Consider the following 17,956-nt stretch of genomic DNA (forward strand, 5'->3'; position numbering starts at 1 on the left):
TGCTGTCTACTTCGTTCATTAGGTACCTGCTATTTTGAGGAGATTTTGGGGAAAGCCTCAGATACATCAATCTGGCCCTAAAGGCTCTCTCTGTGGGGGTGGGGGGGGTGGATTTGTGTCTCTAAAGAAACTTAGAGGGCAAGGCCCACCACAGAGGAATGGGGTATCAGTGGTGGAAAGTCTAGCACCTGATACCCCAGGTTGGAATCAATATCTTGGGGGGAGGGGGAAGCCAGGAAAGTGAGCAGTTCTTTGCAGATCTCTTTCTGGAACTGAGAAAAGTGGGTCAGAAGGAAGAGCTGACCCCCCCAAAGTGGGCCCTATGTACTTTCAACCTGCTTTGATCCAGGCTGCTGCATGGACAGCCTTGCCTCTCCCAGGCTGGGCTAAGACATGCAGAGGCCACCCAGCCAGCGGGAGCCTCACCTTGCCCCCTCACCTCATCCTCAGGTGACCAAGCCCCCTGCCAAACAGGCAGAACCAGCCCGGCGGAGCCGAGCGGAGCCCCCTCATCCCAGGAGTCCTGAGAGGCAGTCTGAGGGGGACCGGCGGCTCCAGGGGTCCTCGCTGTCCCCCAGGATATCAGCTAGGACCCCTGAGAGGGAGCCACGGACAGAGAGACCTCCAGAGAGGGGCCGAGTGGGCCCAAGACAGCCTCTGGGGGGGTGGAAGAGTCAGGAGGACCTGCCAGGGTCCCAGTGCCCTCACAGGCCCAGGGAGAGGAGCTGGAGTGGCCAGGAGGGCCCGGGCCCTGGAGGCTGGCGAGGATGTAGGGAGCCCAGCCTGGGGGCTGCCAGAGCCTTGGAGGACACACAGAGGGGCCCTCCCAGGGAGTTCAGGGAGAGCTGGGGGCAGGCAGAGGCCTGGGGGGAGCCCCCCGAGAAGCCGGCCCGGAGGGCCTGGGGCAGCCTGCAGGAGCTGTCCAGTCTCGACCAGCCTGTGAGCCCCCCAGAGAACTCCTGGGTAGGCCCGGCAGAGTTCTCACACCCCCGGCAGCCTGAGACAGCCACTGCCGTGGGCTGGGGGGCTGAGGGAGCGTGCCCACACCCGCATGGCCCTGAGAGGCAACCCGAGCTCGACTGGACTGACCTGCTGGGCCTTCTCCGGGCACCTGGAGAAGGCACCTGGGCCCGTCTCCCAAGGCTGGACTGGGAAGGCCTCCTCGAGCTTCTGCAGGCCCGGCTGCCCCACAAGGACCCCGCTGGACGCCGGGGTGACTCGGCCAAGGCTTCAGGGCCAGAGCCAGGTACCCCAGGCACAAAGGGTGTCCTGGAGCAAGAGCAACACAGCCAGCCTGAAGGTTGGGCCGAGGCCACCACAGTCAATGGACACAGCCCTGGGCAGTGTCCCCAGAGCCCGGCTGAGCCGCCCAGCCCTGCCTACACCTCCACCCAGTGGCCAAAGACCAAAGTGACAAGTGGACCAGAGACCTCAACTGTGGACAGCCCCAGACGCCCCAGCTTGCCAGAGCTGGAGGTAAGTCAGTCTCCCCTCCGAAAGGTAGCCAGAAAGCCAGCCCATCCCAGACAAGGCCCCTTCGAAAGGCCTCCCCTTTGAGTAGCCTCAGCTCCTGCACAGCCTTTAGGCTTAGCCCTCATCTTCCCTGCTGACCGAGACCCGCCCCGACCACCAAACTGGCCCGACAGTGGTAATGGCCGACATGTTTTTCAGCATTTACTACATGCCAAGCCCTAGTCTTATATGTACTTTCCCCATTTAGTCTCCACAGCAACCTCATGAGAAAGATGCTATTTATTTATGGATTAGGAAACTGAGGCACAGAGTTAAGCCACTTGCCCAAGTCACACAGTTAGTGAGGGGTGGAGGCGTGGAACCCAGGTCTGGTCGGTGTAGACCTCCTGAGGCCTCAGGCAAGATGCTCTGGCCAGGGCCTGCTCTCCTCCTGGCCCACCACACCTGGTTCATGTTGTGTCTGGTGGCTCAGACCTGCCCCTGCCTGGGACTGCAGCCAATGTGGTCATGTCCCCTCCCTTCCCCGCTGCTGTACCCCAAGTTTCTGAGTCCAGGACAGCGTCCCTGATCCTTCTCTGGCCCCTACACCTCCTTTCAGACACAGAGAAGAGGCTGCATAAGTGCTCACTGGGTTGAGTTGGCTGCCAAGACAGGCTGCTTAAATGAGGGCCATGTGCAAAGCAGGCTGAGTGGCCAACACATAGTAGGCAGGTGCTCACCCTTCCCTGCCTCAGTGGTACCTTGGTGCTGCCTCAAAGCCCAGGGCATTTATCTGAAGATGGGGGAGGGTACAGGAGGAGGGTCCTGGAGCCCAGAGCCCCGCAGCCTGGCATCTGCTCCCCAAGAGGATGGCACATGGTTTTGGACACCAGCCTGTCTTGGCCTCAGTCTCCTTCTGTAAAATGGGACCAACTGCTTCTCTAACAGGCACCATTCAGTGATGCGGAGACTCTTGCTTATCCGTCCAAACCCTCCCCATCTCCTCAATGCAGTCTGAGGCTGCCTCCTGCCCGGATGCTCAGAGCTTCCAGGCAGCAGGGTGTGTCCTGTGCCAGGCCCTGGGAGCTCCTTTACATGTCTTGCCATATGTGTCTCAGGTGGATATGAGGCAGTGGCCACTGTCCCCATTTTATAGATGAGGAAAATGAAGCTCAGACTTGTCAGGCATTTGCCACGGGTCACACGTGCATAAGTCGTGAGAAACAAGATCAGTGTCCACTCCAAAGGCTGTGCTTTTAACCACCACGTTGTGAAGCCCCTGAGCTCATGAGAGGACTGGGGACACCCCACCCCCCCATACTTCCCTGTGCCTTTTATCAGTTAACCATCTCATCAATTCAGCAAATAGACACCAAAAATGCAGGGATGACCCAGCTTGGTCCTGCCCTCAAGCTGTTGTTAGACCGGTTGGGGAGGCAAGCAGACCACAGGCAGCTCAGGGAGGATGAGCTGCTCTGTCCTGGTAGACACTGGGGTGCTTCAGGCTGGCCTGGTCCAAAGGAAGGCAGGGGTTGGATAGACCCTTGCAGGAGTTTGTCCAGTGACTCCTGGGAGTCCCGGGAGGCCAGGAGATGGTGAATGGGGAGGGTGGGAGTACCAGGTGCTCCCCTCTATGAAACCCTTGGCATGGCATTCAAGGCCTTCTTCCCTTCCTTCCAGCCCAGATTTGCCTCTAGTTGTGCTAAGCTGACTGTAGGGCACACATGTCCCTGCCTTTCCACATGCCGTTCTCATTGCCTAGCATGTTCTTCCCTTCCCTCTCCAGCCACCAAGCGCTTGTTCATTGTTCAAGTCCTAGGTTAGATGCCCCGTCCTGAAAAGCCTTTCCTGAATACTCGACCCAGCCCCAGGCTCATAATAGTCCCCTTCTGGGCTTAGCAGTTTTGCTTCCCTCCATCTGTCACACTGGTTGTCATTGCCCCATAAGAAACATGAGCTCGGCCGGGCGCGGTGGCTCACACCTGTAATCCTAGCACTCTGGGAGGCCGAGGCGGGTGGATCGCTCAAGGTCAGGAGCTCGAGACCAGCCTGAGCAAAAGCGAGACCCCGTCTCTACTAAAAATAGAAAGACATTATATGGACAACTAAAAATCTATATAGAAAAAATTAGCCGGGCATAGTGGCGCATGCCTGTAGTCCCAGCTACTCGGGAGGCTGAGGCAGTAGGATCGCTTGAGCCCAGGAGTTTGAGGTTGCTGTGAGCTAAGCTGACGCCACGGCACTCACTCTAGCCTGGGCAACAAAGTGAGACTCTGTCTCAACAAAAAAAAAAAAAAAGAAACATGAGCTCCATGGGGGCAGGAGATGGGCCTACTTTTTCTCTGTACCTCTGGTCCCAGCCCAGGGCCTGACATAAAGGAGGGGCCCAGCTCGGTGGATACATGGGTGCTTGAGTGCATGCAAGACAGACGATGGAGGGGTCAGTGGGTAGATGATGGGTGAAGGACGGATGATGACCATATGGATGGGTGATGGGTAGATGATGTATGTTAGACGAATGACAAATAGACAAGTGTTGGATGGATGACAGATGGGTGGATGATGGATGGATATCTGGGTGACAAATGGATGATGGACAGATGATGGAAGTTGCTTAGGTGATGCGTGGGTACATAGAAATGAAAGGATGGATGCATGTTGGGTGGAACGTGGATGGACAGTTGCTGCATGGATGGATAAACGGCAGATGTTGGATGGTGAATGGATGTTGGAGGGTAGGTGGACAATGGGTGGATGGAGGAAAGATACATGGGTGTTTGGTGTGTGGATATGATGGATCAATAGAGGATGACATGAACAGGGCAGACAGTGGATGTCGGATAGATGAGAGGGCGGGCAATGTGAGGTGCACATCGAATGGTTGGTTGGATGGATACATGGATCTACTGTTGCTGGATGCTGGCTGGATGTTGGCTGATAGATGATAAATGGATAGATGAAGTGAATAGAGATGATGGATCCCAGGGAATGAGCCAGGCTAAGCTGTGTCCTTGCCTTTCTCCAGTTCCAACCAGCGGAGCCTGAGGAGTCAGAACCAAGCAGAGGCCAAGACTTCCTGACTGAGCAGAAGCAGGCAGACTCGGTAGTTGGGTCACGGGCATGGGCACATAGGGAGGGGAAGGGAAGGGAAACCAGGTGGAGGTGGGTTGAGTTCCTTGGAAGAGCTCTGGGTCATCCAGACCGAGGCTGGCTCTGTCACAGGGTCATCTGCATGCATGGGGGGCCTTGAGAGGGGGCTCTGGAGGAGCCCGTCAGGAGTCAGCTCTGGCTCAGGGACCTGGGTAGGTGGATGATCCTGGGGTCAGAAGCCCAGGGCTGTTCTTCCAACTTGCTGGATTCCCTGAAAAGGTCACTGCCTTTCCCGGGAAACTGGTGGTTTGGCGCTGATGGTTTCTGAGGACGAGGTCCTTCTGGTTCTAGTGGGCCGGGCAAGGCTGAGAGAACGAGCAGGGCTCCGGAAGCTGGGGTCAGAGGGCTGAGGAGGTACCACAGTCAGCTGGCCCTGGAGGGACTCCAGGGTCCTGGAGGCAGGACAGATGTGTGCAGGGGGCGGGACCCACCAAGGCTGCTCTGAGGCCTGGCTGCAGCTGGCGGCACAGCTCTGCCCCGCCCTCCCCGCGACCTGCCAAACAGACTGTTCTCATCACACTCAGCCTCCAGAGAGGTGAGGTCAGAGCTGAGGGCCCTGGGAGGCGGGGGACAATGAGACAGACTATTTGGGGCTGTGCTTTCCTGTCCTGCTGTTCCCCGCTGCCTCCTGAAAAGCCAGGTGTGACAGGGAGCATTTGTCTGGCAGCCTGGAGCCCCCAGTCCTGGCCCTGCTGCTAATCATAGCTGGGGGGATTCTGCCCAGCCCCTCACTGTGCAGGTGAGGAAACAGAGGCAGGGGAGTCATGCCAGGTCACACAGCCAGCCAGTGGCCGGACTGTAACTAGAACCCAGGGCTTAAGACCCCCACCCTGACATGCTGCTGCCCGGCTCTGCCCTCATTTCCTGTGTGGCCTCGCTCAGCAGTGCTATGACTGCTAGAGGGACCGGTCTTCCCATCTGTGACATGGGGAGGGGATGGCGACCCTGATCAGTGAAGGTGCTCCCAGCCCTCCTGGAGGCTCTGACAACTTTGTTCTTCCTGTTTCTGGGTTATTTCTTCACATTTCCTGGAGGCAGTTTGTGAACAAAGAAGAAAGAGCAATACGAGGGCCCCCTCTAGTCTCTATGAAATGGGGCTGTCCCAGCAACACGGAAAATCTCTCAACCCTCCTCTAGGCAGCCTTGACTGGACAGCATTGATAACTGCCTCATTCCTTCCCTCACATACACGCACATACACTTAGCGAGCACCTTCTGTATGCCTGTGTGCAGGTCAGAGGTGAGAGTGCCACCAAGGAGCTCAGTCTGATGAGACAGTTGCACGGTTGCGGTTGGGATTGTGACCAGGGGATGGTAGCAGGGTGGGGCACTGTTTTCCCCAAAGCCCTCCTGGAACTGTGCTTTGATGCTTCAAGTTCCACTTCCAGAGAATCTGCAGATTCTGGAGAGTTGGGACACTTGGGCTCTGTCCTAACTTTGCTATGTGACTTTGGGCAAGTCCTCTGCTTTGCTGGGGCCTCGGTTTCCCCAACAAGGATGACTCCAAAGGGGGAGTATTTTGGAGTTCTGCCGGGGGTGTCTGTAGAAGTCTGCGACTCATTCCTTTCACTCAAGCTTGGGTCACAACCTAATGCCCTGCAGGCCAGACAGCTAACAACGGTGAGAAGGGTGGGCCCGGGGGCACTTGTGTGACCCTTGCCTCCAGATGGTTGCTCATGGGGAAGATGGGCCCAGGCTGCCCACATCTTTAGATATTTCAAGAGGAGCTGGAAATACGTGTTTATACATCAACTCTCTTAATTATTTAACATTGGAACCTAATGAAAAATAATCTGAAAACACCATGTGGGTGGAACACACACCTGTGGTCTGCATTCCCCTCTCGCTGGCAGCCGGGGTTTGACGGTCAGGGGTGCGGTGCACAGCCACGGTGCTGAGCCCGGGAGCCCTGTCAGTCAAACACAGTGTAGTGAGAATCAGTTAACCAGCTCTTCCTCGGCAGCTCTGGGAGGGGAGAAAGATGGGAGCCCTGGGTCATTGCCGGGGCATGGCAGAATGGGCAGGGGAGGCTACAGCCAGGGATGTCCCCATCCCGCCAAAGGGACCTGGGGCCAACACTGGACCCTGTTTGACAGGCAGACAAGAGGCCAGCAGAGGGCAAGGCTGGGAGTCCACTCAAGGGCCGACTGGTGACCTCATGGCGGATGCCCGGGGACCGGCCCACGCTGTTCAATCCGTTCCTGCTGTCTCTGGGGGTCCTCAGGTGGCAAAGGGTAGGCTGGCTCCAGTGGGGGGGGGCTGGAGGGGCGAGGGTGGATAGAGAGGGTGAGGGGAGGGAGGAGGTTGGTGTTAGGCAAAGAAGAGAGAGTGGGGGCCGAGAAGGAGGGACGTGGGGCCCCCACGTGAAAGGAGAAGTGAAGCAGAGCTCTCAAGCTCCCCAGTCTCTGCCAGTGAGTGGGTCCCCTCCTCCAGTGCAGGGCTGGGGGTGTTGGCTTTCGGGGTGACGGAATAATCCCACAGCTAAAAGCTTCTAATCAGCAACGTCCTGCCAGCCCTGGGCCCAGGGGAGCCAGGTGGGGGAGGGGGAGAAGGGAGGGCGGGCCTTCAAGGGGTTCTGGGATTGCAAAGTGAGTCTCAGACCTGGGCCTGAGCCAGTTTCTCAAACATCTGGCGTTACGTAACCCTCCCCTGCCCAGAGAGGCTGTAAACACTCAGGCCTCTGGTTGGGGTTTCCTCAAGGGCAGGGCGGGGAGGTGGCTGTGACTGGCTCCCTCGCACCCTCTTCACATCTGCAGGGCCACAGGCTGGCTCGTGGGATCTCTTCTCTCGGTGACAGGCTGACTCTCACTACTGTAGGCTCACTAAGTGTTCCAGCACTAGGCCAGGCACACACAGACAGCGTGTCCATTCTACAGATGAAGGGGCTGAGGCTCAGGGAGGTCAGCTGACTTGCCTGAGGCTGCACAGCTAGGGTGTGCAGGAGCTGATTTCCTCATTCCCGGATAAGAGAAGGGTTGCAGCCAAACTCTCGCCTGTGAGCCTCGGTTGCCACATTTGTCTATTGGAGAAAAATCTACAGAGACTCAGGGATGCAGGGAGGGCTCGGGGAGACCAGGATGCACAGAGGTCAGTGCGGAGGGAGGTTGTCCAAACACTAACCCTCCCATCCACTCTATAATTTCCTTTCTTCTGCTCTTTGGGGGTTAAGCCACCCATCTGGTGCCTTCAAGCCATGGGCGAGCATTCCCTTATCAGACTGACTAAAGGTCACGGACACACAGCATGTCTGGCAGGAGGGGTCAGGTAAGTCCTCTCCTCGGTAGAGAGAAGGGGGCGAGAAATGGGGGAAAGCACTCTGGGATAATAATGGTGATGATAACCAGCAATTATTGTGCACCTACTATACGCCCAGCTTCCAGCACAGTGCATGGCATGCCTGATTACATTTGATCCTTACTACCAGGTGAGGTTAGATTCATATTGTCCATTTTACAGATGAGGAAATGAGGCTCAGAGAGGAAAAGTCACTTGTTCCAAGTCACACAAGGGGCAAGAGACAAAGCTGAGATTCAAACCCTGTTCTGGCTGACCTCAGAGCCAAGTGTTTACAGCACCCCCCGCCATTGCCCTGAGCCCTCCTGCAGCCCCTAGAGTCTCTGCAAATCTTCCCCATTACATAGACGTGACAACTGAGGCTTGGTGAGTGCCACTGCAGTTGTTCTCTCACCTGGGAAAGAGGAAAGTCAGCAGCTAGGGATGGAACTGCCAGCAGGGCCTCCCATACAGTTACTTAGAGCAGCCCATCTCTTGGGCTGAAGTAGTGAAATTAGCCCAACGCCAAGAGCCAGAAAGCCTGGCCTTGAGTTCTGTCCTGCCTCTAACATGTTGCGTGCTACAGGCCACTGTCTCCCTTCTCTGAGCCTTACCTCATTATCCTCAACAGAGTAACAGCTGGAGGCTCGATAACCCCAAAGTTTGTGACTCTGGTCTCTGCCAGTTTAATAACTCACTCCTGGGGCTGTGCCATCTCTGTCCTACCAGGATGAGTTGTGGTCCCCTCCTTTGTGCATTCATTTGTTTGACCCATGTTTACTGAGGATGTACTGTGGGCTGAAGTCCTGGGCTGGCTGCCAAGATACAGACAAAAAACACTCCAGCCCTGCCCACAAAGAGCACAGTCAGGTGAGGACACTGACATGTACCTGGCTAGAACAGTGTGGTCATCACTTTAGTGGGGAAATGTATCGATGCAGGGGGCACGGGGCAAGGAGTTTCTAAGTCTGCTGCACATTTCCTTTGGGCTGAGACTTGAAGGGAGAAATTTTTCAGGCAAACAAACATTTAGACGGCGGTTGTGGGGAGAGAGAATGAGTATACGAGTGTGTGCATGATTGCGTGTGTGTGTTGGGGCACAGAAGACAGGAAGGGAAGTGTTCCAGACACAGCAGAGCATGTGTGCAGTCAGCAGGTACAAAGGACCTGGCTCATCCTGGGAATTCCCAGGAGTCCAGTGTGGTTGTCCCTGTCATGTCAAATGTGCGCGTGGCTGGACAGAGGAGGGCAGGCAGGGGACAGATTATGGTGGATGCCGGCTGCCTAGTACAGGAATGTGGAGCGAATCTATCAGCACTAGTGATGTATGGAAGAACTTTGAGCAGGGAGTGGTCTGGGCACTGGGTTGAGGGTACTAGAAGGGAAGTCCCAGAGGCCAGGAAACCAACCAAGAGGCTGGTGCTGTTAGGTGCCCAGGCCACTGGGCCAGGACCTTGGTGGTGGGTGAGATCTTCTGTTTGTTACTCACTCTCCCAAGGACTGAATACCTGAGCCAGGTGCAGGGGTACCACGGGAAAACTCAGCATGGGTGCCAGAAGGCCAGTTTCTAGAGTTAAATGGACTTACCCATAGCCTCATTCCTCAAGGGGGAGAGCCTCACAGAAGGAAATATTAGGAAAGAATTCCAGCTCCTTGGGCCTCCATTTCTTTATCTGCATAATGGGGATAGTAATTATAAGAGCAATCATTTCTGAACCCCAAATCAAGATGGCAGAGTAATTGAAATGGCCATTATTGCAAGTGCCCCTGCCCCCTACCTAAGGATAGCTAACTAAGAATAAAGAGATGGTCACAGGTCCTTTACTAGAATTAACACCTAATTCTTTTTTTTTTTTTTTTTTGAGACAGAGTCTCACTCTGTTGCCCAGGCTAGAGTGAGTGCCGTGGCGTCAGCCTAGCTCACAGCAACCTCAAACTTCTGGGCTCAAGCAATCGTCCTGTCTCAGCCTCCCGAGTAGCTGGGACTACAGGCATGCACCACCATGCCCGGCTAATTTTTTCTATATATATATTTTTAGCTGTCCATATAATTTCTTTCTATTTTTAGTAGAGATGGGGTCTCGCTCTTGCTCAGGCTGGTCTCGAACTCCTGAGCTCAAACGATCCGCCCACCTCGGCCTCCCAGAGTGCTAGGATTACAGGCCTGAGCCACCGCGCCCGGCCAACACCTAATTCTTAAGGCAACCTCACAAGGTAATAGCATTACCCCATTTTACAGAGGGTGAAATTGTGGGAGACGCGAAGAAGTTAAGTGCCTTGCCTAAGGTAACACACTGCTTGAACCACTATGCCTGCCACAAAGCTACCTCGTACATTTTGCGATGCATTCCACCAAGGTCCCTCCTCATCTGCAGGGCTCACTAACTCCCGCAGGCAAAGTCCTCAAGCAAGTACTCCGGGAACATGAGCAGTGGGTGTGTGATACCCGAGAACCCAGAACGAAGTCCTTAACCCAAAAGGACCCGCTTGTAAGGAGTGGGCTTTGAGGGAAACCCTACCATTCAAGACCTCACTTTGTGTCCAGCTTACTTGCTAGGAAGTTCCTCTCTTCTTACTGTGTGACTTTGGGCAAGCGGGGTGACCCCTCTGAAAGTCCTTTGCTCTTAGTAAAATGGGGACAAGGAGACTTCCTTTTCAGGTCTGTGATAAGGGCAAATGTCGATTACTCAGGTAACTAGCGGGGTTCGGCGAGTGGGACCTGCTGAGTCCTTAGTACTGGATGCTTTGCCCACGTCCCCGTCGGGCGACTAGGGGCTGGGGCGGGGAGCGTCGTCTGGGCAACGAGGGGCCACTCTCTGTCCCCCTCCACCCCCGGCCGTGGCCGGACGGAGTCACCTGCGCGCCGGGCCCTCCCTTCCTCCCAGCGCGCCCGCGGCCGAGCCGGCCCGCCCTCCGGCCGCCACCGCCCGCCGCCCCACTCCCCGCCCTCCCTCCGGCCCATCCGCCCGCAGCGGCCGCCCTCGCGCGCCCGTCCCGTCGCGGCAGGCCCCGCCCCGGCCCGGCCGGCGCTCGGGTTGGCCGGCCCGCCGCCCCGCGGCTGTTTGTCCCGGCTTCCCCGCCGCCCATTGGCCCGCCCGGGTCCTCCCAGGAAGTTTGAAAAAAAAAAAAAAAAGTTTTATGGGCGGATGGAAGGGGCCGGGGCAGCGTCGGGGAAGGGAAGGGCCGGAGGAGCGGCGGCGGGCGGCCGAGAGGGGCGGCGGCGGCGGGGTGGCCGCGCCGCGGAGCCCGGCCCGAGAGCCCCTCGCACCTCGTTGCCTCCTGCTCCCGCCGCCCCGGGGCGCCGCCATGACGGTGAGTGCCCCCGGCAGCCCTCCGCGCCCGGCCGAAGCGGGGCCGAGCCGCCCCTCCCGGCAGCCCCCTCCTCGCTTCCCGATGCCGAGGGGGTCTTGGCCGGAAGACAGGGCGACCTCAGAGGCTCGCGCCGGCCAGACCTGCCTCAGCTTCCCCGCGGCCGCCTCCTCACCCTCCCTCACCGACTCTCCCCCAGGAACCCAGGCGACCCCCAAGAGATGGGAACTGCCCGTCCTGGGCGCCGCCCCCTCCTTCTGCCCCACGTCCCGAGTGGATTCTGGCCGCCCCTTTCCCACCTCCCCTCCAGCCCCCTAGGGAAGACCCGAGTCCCCCAAGCTGCCAGGGGCCCCCGGGGCTCCCCGGGCTCCGCGTCGCGGGAGGAGCGGACATGGGCCTGGCCTGGGGCTCGGGGCTCGCCTGGGGCTGGGAGCAGGCGCTCCGTGGCTCGGATGGGTCACGCAGACCCGGGCCTGGGAAGGCTGGCCGCCTGTGTGGGCGCGGGCCCGAGGCTGGGTGAATGAGAAAGGGCGGGACCGCCCCACCCCACGGTCTGGGAGCCCATCCCGGGACGTGTGAAGCTCGGAATACCGTGTTCGCCCGGACTTACCCCCTCTCGGCAGCGCTGGGGCCTTGGGTGGGGCAGGCCTGCGATGGCGGGGGTTTACCTTTCTTATGGGGGTGAGCTTTACCCAAGTTCTATCAATTCCTGTGCCTTAATTACCATATTGAGCCTCTCAGCTGAGTTCCCTGTACTCCCCATTTCACAGCAGATAATCTGGGCATGGGGAGGGGCATTGGGGAGTTCCCTGAGGTCACCCCAAGTGTAAGGGAAGGAGTAGCCCCTTGCCAGGTCAGTCTGGCCTCCTGACCATGATGTTCTGGAAGGGAGGGGTGGGGCTGCTTTTGATTTCTGGCCAGAGCCTTAGGGAGGCTCTGACAGCCTGGTGGCCCTCCTGGGGGGAGGATGAGCCGGCTGTGTGTGCACATGTGTGTCCTCCTTCATGTGAGTAGAGACCCTGATGAGGAGTGGGCTGGGCTGCTGGGGGGCGTGGCACTCAGGGCCGCTGCCCTGTGAGTGTGATGGCCTGGCCTCTGCGCTGGACTTCCTCAGTCTCCGCACATCCTGCCACCTCCCTGCTGGCCCTTCCTGTCGTCAGCAGCCTCCCCTTCCCTGTCAGGAGCAGGAGGGATGTGGGGGGAGGAGCTGAGTCAGTGTCCTGGGGCCAGGAGGAGGGTGTTTGCTTTGCCCACTGGGTGCCTGCCAGGCCCTGAACTGGGCGCTTCACGTTACCACATTTGATTCTTTAAGGTTGGTGGTAACATCCCCATGAAACAGATGAGGAAACTGAGGTGCGGAGAAATAAAGTAACATGCCCCAGGTGACATAGTTGATCCCTAGCTGAGCCAGAATTTATATCCAGGTCTGTCCGAGTTCTCATTCCTGGGAGAGATAAGACATGTATGTAGTTGCCTCTCCTGGGGCAGTGTGTGCGCAGCAGGGTAAGGCTGCTGGAAGCAGCATGTGGGGTGCTTGGAGGAGGGACAACACATCCCTGCTGGTGGGAGGAGCGCTTCCCAAGGAAGGTCCCCCTGTGATTGTAGGACTTTGTCATGTGGAGGTGGCCCAGGAAGGAGCCAGCAGTGTGGACGAAGGCTGGTGGTTATGTTTGGGGAATGGCGACAGCATGGAGAGGGGGTGGGGAAGGAGGGGCTTAAAGCTCGGAAAGCAGCATGGGCTTTGGTCACGGGTGGTGGGGAGCCTCGAAAGGTTTTGGAGCAGAAGAGGCTCATGATCACCATTAACAGACTTCACTGGGGCTGGGCGCAGTGGCTCATGCCTTAATCCTAGCACTTCGGAGGGCCAAGGCCAGAGGATCACTTGAGGTCAGCGGTTTGAGACCAGCCTGAGCAAAAGCGAGACCTCGTCTATACAAAAAAATGGAAAAATCATCTGGGTGTGGTGGTGTGCCCTGTAGTCCCAGCTACTCGGGAGGCTGAGGCAGAAGGATCACTTGAGCCCAGGAGTTTGAGGTTGCAGTGAGCTGTGATGACACCACTGCACTCTAACCCAGGCGATAGAGTGAGACCCTGTCTCAGAAAAACAAAAAAACGACAGTGTTCACCGGGTTCACCCTGGCTGCAATTCAGACCTGAGCCTGCTCCAAGCTGGTGTTCCTCCTGTACACCCTCTTCCTCTCTCCTGACCCTTTCCCTGACCCCATGCCCCGGGCTCAGGGGTCTGTACAGTGCAGTGGCACAGTTATGTGAGTGGGTGACTGCTTAGGGGCTCCGGGGAGCTGGTGATGCTGGGGCTGGGCCTGGAGTCAGGATCCTCTTCCCCGCTTTGCCTTAGCCTGGGTGCAGCTTTGCCCCAGAGCCGCATTCCCCAGCCACTGCCGGGCTCAAATTATATACCTGCTCACTTGTTTACTGTCTGTCTCTCCTAAGATCCACCAGGCAGGGGCCATAGCTCTCATTTGCAGCTGATTTCCTGGCCTAGAATAGTGCCTGATGCTTTTTTAGAAAGTTCTTTTTTTCTACAAACACTCCTTGAGTCCCCTGTCTGTGCCTGGTCCTGGGGGGTGAACAGCGTGTCTTCGACTTTGCGTGGCATCTAGTCTAACCTTGGAGGGATAAATAAATGGCCTCCAGATAGTCAGGGATGCCGCGGAGGCCTCTCCAAGGGGCTGTGGGAGGGCATTGCAGGGGCAGCTGGTGGTGTGGTGTGTGGTACGCACTGGGAAAGGGACCTCAGAGGTGGCAATTAAGCTGATCTTAAGGCCTGAGCAGGGTCTTGCCTGGTCGGCGGGGAGGAGGCAGCCCAGCGTTTCAGGCAGAGGACACGGGCACGTGTGAAGGGCTGGGGGTCCTCGCATGCTGGGGATCTGCAAGGCCTGTGCGGTGGTACAAATGGGGGGGGGGCCCTCAGCAAGGGGCGGCCAGGCTGGAAGGGTGCGTTCCAGCTGTTGTGGCGTCCTGAAGCAGGGGCACTTTGTTTTGAAGCCACCTGGAGCCATCCGTGGAGATTTTAAGCAGGCTTGTGGTGCTAGGCCTTTTTGAGTGAGTCCCCTTGGCAGAGTGTGCTCAGAGGGGCTGTGTCTGTGGTCCAGGCAGGAGGCGGGCTGGCCTTGGCCAAGGTGGGGGTGCGGGCCTGTGAGAAGCTGTCAGTGCTCCTGACAGGACGGAGGAGAAGCTGAGCCTCCTGCAGCTGGAGGAGAGGCGGGCGGAGCAGCCGTGCGTGAGGCTGCAGCGTGAGACAGGTTACCAGACCTTTCCACGCTGGGGGCAGGTTTCCCTGCCAGGGGGGTTTAAAAACTCCATGGCAGCCTCCTCTCCCCAAGGTTGCTGTGCCATGTCATGCCCGACGTGGCGTGTGGTACGTCTGTACTTGGCTCTGGAGGGTCGCCAGGCTTCTCCGTGTATAGGTACATTCAGTCCTCTCAGAAAGCTTGGGGGAGAGCAGGATGCCCCCATCATTTGCCACATCAGGCAGCCAGGGCTCAGAAAGGGGCTGTGAATTAGGAAGGTTACAGCGACTCCACTTCCCAGGCAGCCCCTGGGGTCCCAGCCTGTCATTCGGGTGGGGAGCCCTTGGCCAGTCTCTCAGAGCCCGTGGCTGCTGTCCTAGTCCTGGCGCAGTCCAATTGGCCCACGCTGCTTGGCCCTCCCAGTGATGCCAGCTTCATGGGCCCAGGAAGCTGGGGTAGGGGGACTGCCCCCAAAATGCAGGAGTTTAGATCAGAGAGGTAAAAGAAGGTAGCTACTTATTCGCAAGTTTTCCCTGAGGCCTGCTGTGCTAGGCCCCATGCCAGGCCCTGGGGCCACAAGAGGTCCCAGACTGAAGGGAAGTGGAGCTAGGTGTGGTCACCAGTCTTTAGTCTTAGCCTGGGACCACTCTGGGCAGCTTCTACCCCAGGTAGGAGACCGGGTGGGCAGAACAGAGAGCAGCGAGGATGAGCACAGCCCCAGGTTTCCCAGCTCTGAGCAGAGCCCGTGTCCCCTCCCTCAGACAGGTAGCAGAGAAGGGCTGAGACGCAGTGGGTAGGGGTGAGGCTGCCAGCCTGCTGACGTCCCCCGACCATAGCAGTGGATGGTTCTGGATCCACAGCAGCCCAAGCCCCTCTTGGTCCACTTCCTCCACCTGAGAAAGGGCTCCCCGGGGGGGCAGGGCAGGTCAGGAGAGGTGGCTAGGTCAGGTGGCTCTGGTTTCCAGCTGCCGCTGTCGCTGCCCACCCCACTGAGCCATGCCACCGGCTCCCTCCATGCAACCAGACACCTTGGCCTGGTGAGGCCTTGATGTAGGTGCTGATAGGTGGGCTCAGAGCCATGGCAACAGGTGGCTGCCTCTTCCTTGCCTGTCAGCCTGGCCCTCCCTGCCTTGCCATTGGGCAGGAGCTGACACCACAGAGGGACCAGGACCTAGATGAGAGAGGTTTCCTCAGCAGGCAGGGACGGTCTGGTGGCTGGCACCCACCAGATGGTCATGGTCAGGAAAATGCCAGGATGAGCAGCTTCTTCATCTAGGCCTGGGTGGGGGTGCCTGGCACAGTCCCCTGTGGAACATGCTGCCGCTGGGAGCCCCCAGGCCCCAGCGCTGTGTTCCCCTGGGCAGCTCCCAGAAGGTAGGGCTTGCCATGACTGAGGTGCCATTGCCCTGGCCTTCCCAAAGCCATCTAGGGCGGTCCAAGGGCTTCTGACCCCAGCCTGGGATTGGCTCTACCTTCCAGGATCTTCAGGAGACGAGAGAAGGGCAGGACTGGTTGGACCACAGGTGGATCAGTGGGTCAGGGTGGGCAGGAGCAGGAGGCACGTTCCTGGCAGGCCACCTGGGCTCTGTCAGAGAGAGGAGCTGGACAGTTTGCTCAGCCCTGCTGGGCCGGGCTGTTCTCTGGGCTTTCTAGGGCTCTCTTCATAGGCAGAATTCCCCCAGCCACCCCCTCCCACTCTCAGATGAGGGGGTGGGCTGGTGGGGGAGTTTGGCCATCTGTGGTGTATGTGCCAGCTACCTAGTGCTCACAGCTCCCAGAAAATACTGGATTTGGGGGAAAGGGGCCCAGGCTGCCTCAGTGGCTAGGGAGCCTGCTTGGATTAGGGGTCACCTGGGTCCCCAGCCCTCTCGACTGGCTTTCCAGGACCTCAGTCCTGCAGGACTTGGGGCAGAATGGGTATAGCATGCCTTCTTCGCCAGCCCCAGTTGGCTTCCTGCTGGGCCTGACTCATCTGCCTCCTCATCTCCCCGCAGCCCGATCTGCTCAACTTCAAGAAAGGATGGATGTCGATCCTGGACGAGCCTGGAGAGGTAGGAGGGCCCAGGAGGAAGGGGGAGGAGACTGGCTTGTGCCGCTGTGGGGCCCTCAAGGACAGCCCAGGAGGCTGAGCTGTCCCGGGTATGTCCAGCCTGCTAGACACCCTGGCCTCTGGGAGTGGGGGTGGGTCCAAGGTGGGGGCAGAGGGTGCCAGTCATCTCTGTGCCTCCTGGAGCAGTCTGCTGTGTGTGAAAGTGACACACACTGCAGGAGTGGAGGCCACCTGGCACCTAGCCCCTCACGCCCTACGCCCCACCCCCTGCTCTCTCCAAGCACCTTTTGGCCGTCGCTCCTCAGGACGACCTTGGCTGGGAGTTGAGGGTCTTCACAGAAGGGCTCATGGAGATTGGCTGTCACACGCAAATTCTCAAACACTCGTCCATAGGGCTGGGGCTTAGCAACCCAGGGCCCTGCTGGCTGAGTCAGAGCCTCCTCTAGGCCTCAGTGGCCACGTCTATGACGTGGGCATAATGGGCAGTGATGACTTTTTCCAAAGTGGATGACAAGGTCACAGAGATCAAGCGTAGAAAGGGTCCCACATAGCCCTTGACACATACTGACCTTTCCCGTCCTCTGATGTATCTGCCCTTGGAACCAGAAGGGACAGTGGCTGTTTCACTAGCTCCGCTCTTTCGGCGGCCAGGCTGGAGCCTGGAAGCTGGAGCTGGCTTCTTGCCCACCCTGCCTGGGAGGGGACGTCGCCCTACCCCAGCCCTGCATGCGCCTGTGGCTCGGGTCTGTGTGCGGCCCGCATGCCGGGCAGGGCTCAGAGCCAAAGGGAATCTCATTGTGTTTCCGGCCCACATGTTTGATTCCCTGCAGCCCACAGCCTTCCATAACCGCTGGCTGCCACCCGTCCCCCGGTGGCTGCTGTCCAGGCTCACACAAGGCCTGGCACCCTGCCAGTGACCCCTTCCCGGCCTCCCCACCCAGGGTCCCTAGAGGGCAGAGGGATTATGGGCCCCACCCAGAACTGGCCGCTACTCAGCCTCTCTCACAGGGTTTTGGAATGTCCAAGCTGGAAGGGCCTTGGGAGTTCGGCCAGCCCAACCCCTTGGTGCACAGACAGGAGACAGGCCCACGAGGGTGTCCGTGTCTTCCAGGCTTAGCAGCACCGTAGGCAGACCCAGGCCTAGAACTCAGGGTGCCTGAGGCCCACGGAGCTCCATCCACCTCCATCCCAGATAGTCATAGACTAGGCCTGGAAGGGCCAAAGAAATGATTCGGCGTAGAACCCCTGCCCTGCTTTACAGAGAGGCAGTGGAGGTCCTCAGCAGCATGTGGTCCACTCAGCGAGAGCAGAACAGTGCTAAGAGGGCCAGCCTCCTAGAACAGACCCCAAAACCTGGCGTCCGCCCCTATGCCAAGTGCTTGAGAGACACACGGGAGGGTTAGGCACTTCTAACCTCAGCAGAACGTTTAGGGACTTCTTAGTAGCCCTACTTTACAGGTCAGAAGACTGA

At 58.3% G+C, this 17,956-nt stretch overlaps 1 protein-coding gene across 3 annotated transcripts in view; it reads left to right on the plus strand.

Annotated features, from left to right (window-relative positions):
- Nucleotides 1–17,956, plus strand: part of TRIOBP (TRIO and F-actin binding protein) — a 56,543-nt gene that overhangs the window by 21,911 nt on the left and 16,676 nt on the right. The window contains exons 7-10 of one of the 3 annotated variants that reach the window (XM_069491801.1): nucleotides 451–1,476; nucleotides 4,478–4,555; nucleotides 6,699–6,836; nucleotides 16,430–16,486. In XM_069491801.1, the coding sequence (XP_069347902.1) occupies nucleotides 451–1,476; nucleotides 4,478–4,555; nucleotides 6,699–6,836; nucleotides 16,430–16,486 (1,299 nt within the window). Of the gene's footprint in view, nucleotides 1–450; nucleotides 1,477–4,477; nucleotides 4,556–6,698; nucleotides 6,837–11,009; nucleotides 11,188–16,429; nucleotides 16,487–17,956 lie in introns of those variants that run through there. The other 2 variants (XM_069491803.1, XM_069491802.1) reach the window with 2 other exon arrangements.

This window comes from Eulemur rufifrons, chromosome 16, assembly GCF_041146395.1.
Source record: "Eulemur rufifrons isolate Redbay chromosome 16, OSU_ERuf_1, whole genome shotgun sequence".
NCBI classification, from domain to species: Eukaryota; Metazoa; Chordata; class Mammalia; order Primates; family Lemuridae; genus Eulemur; species Eulemur rufifrons.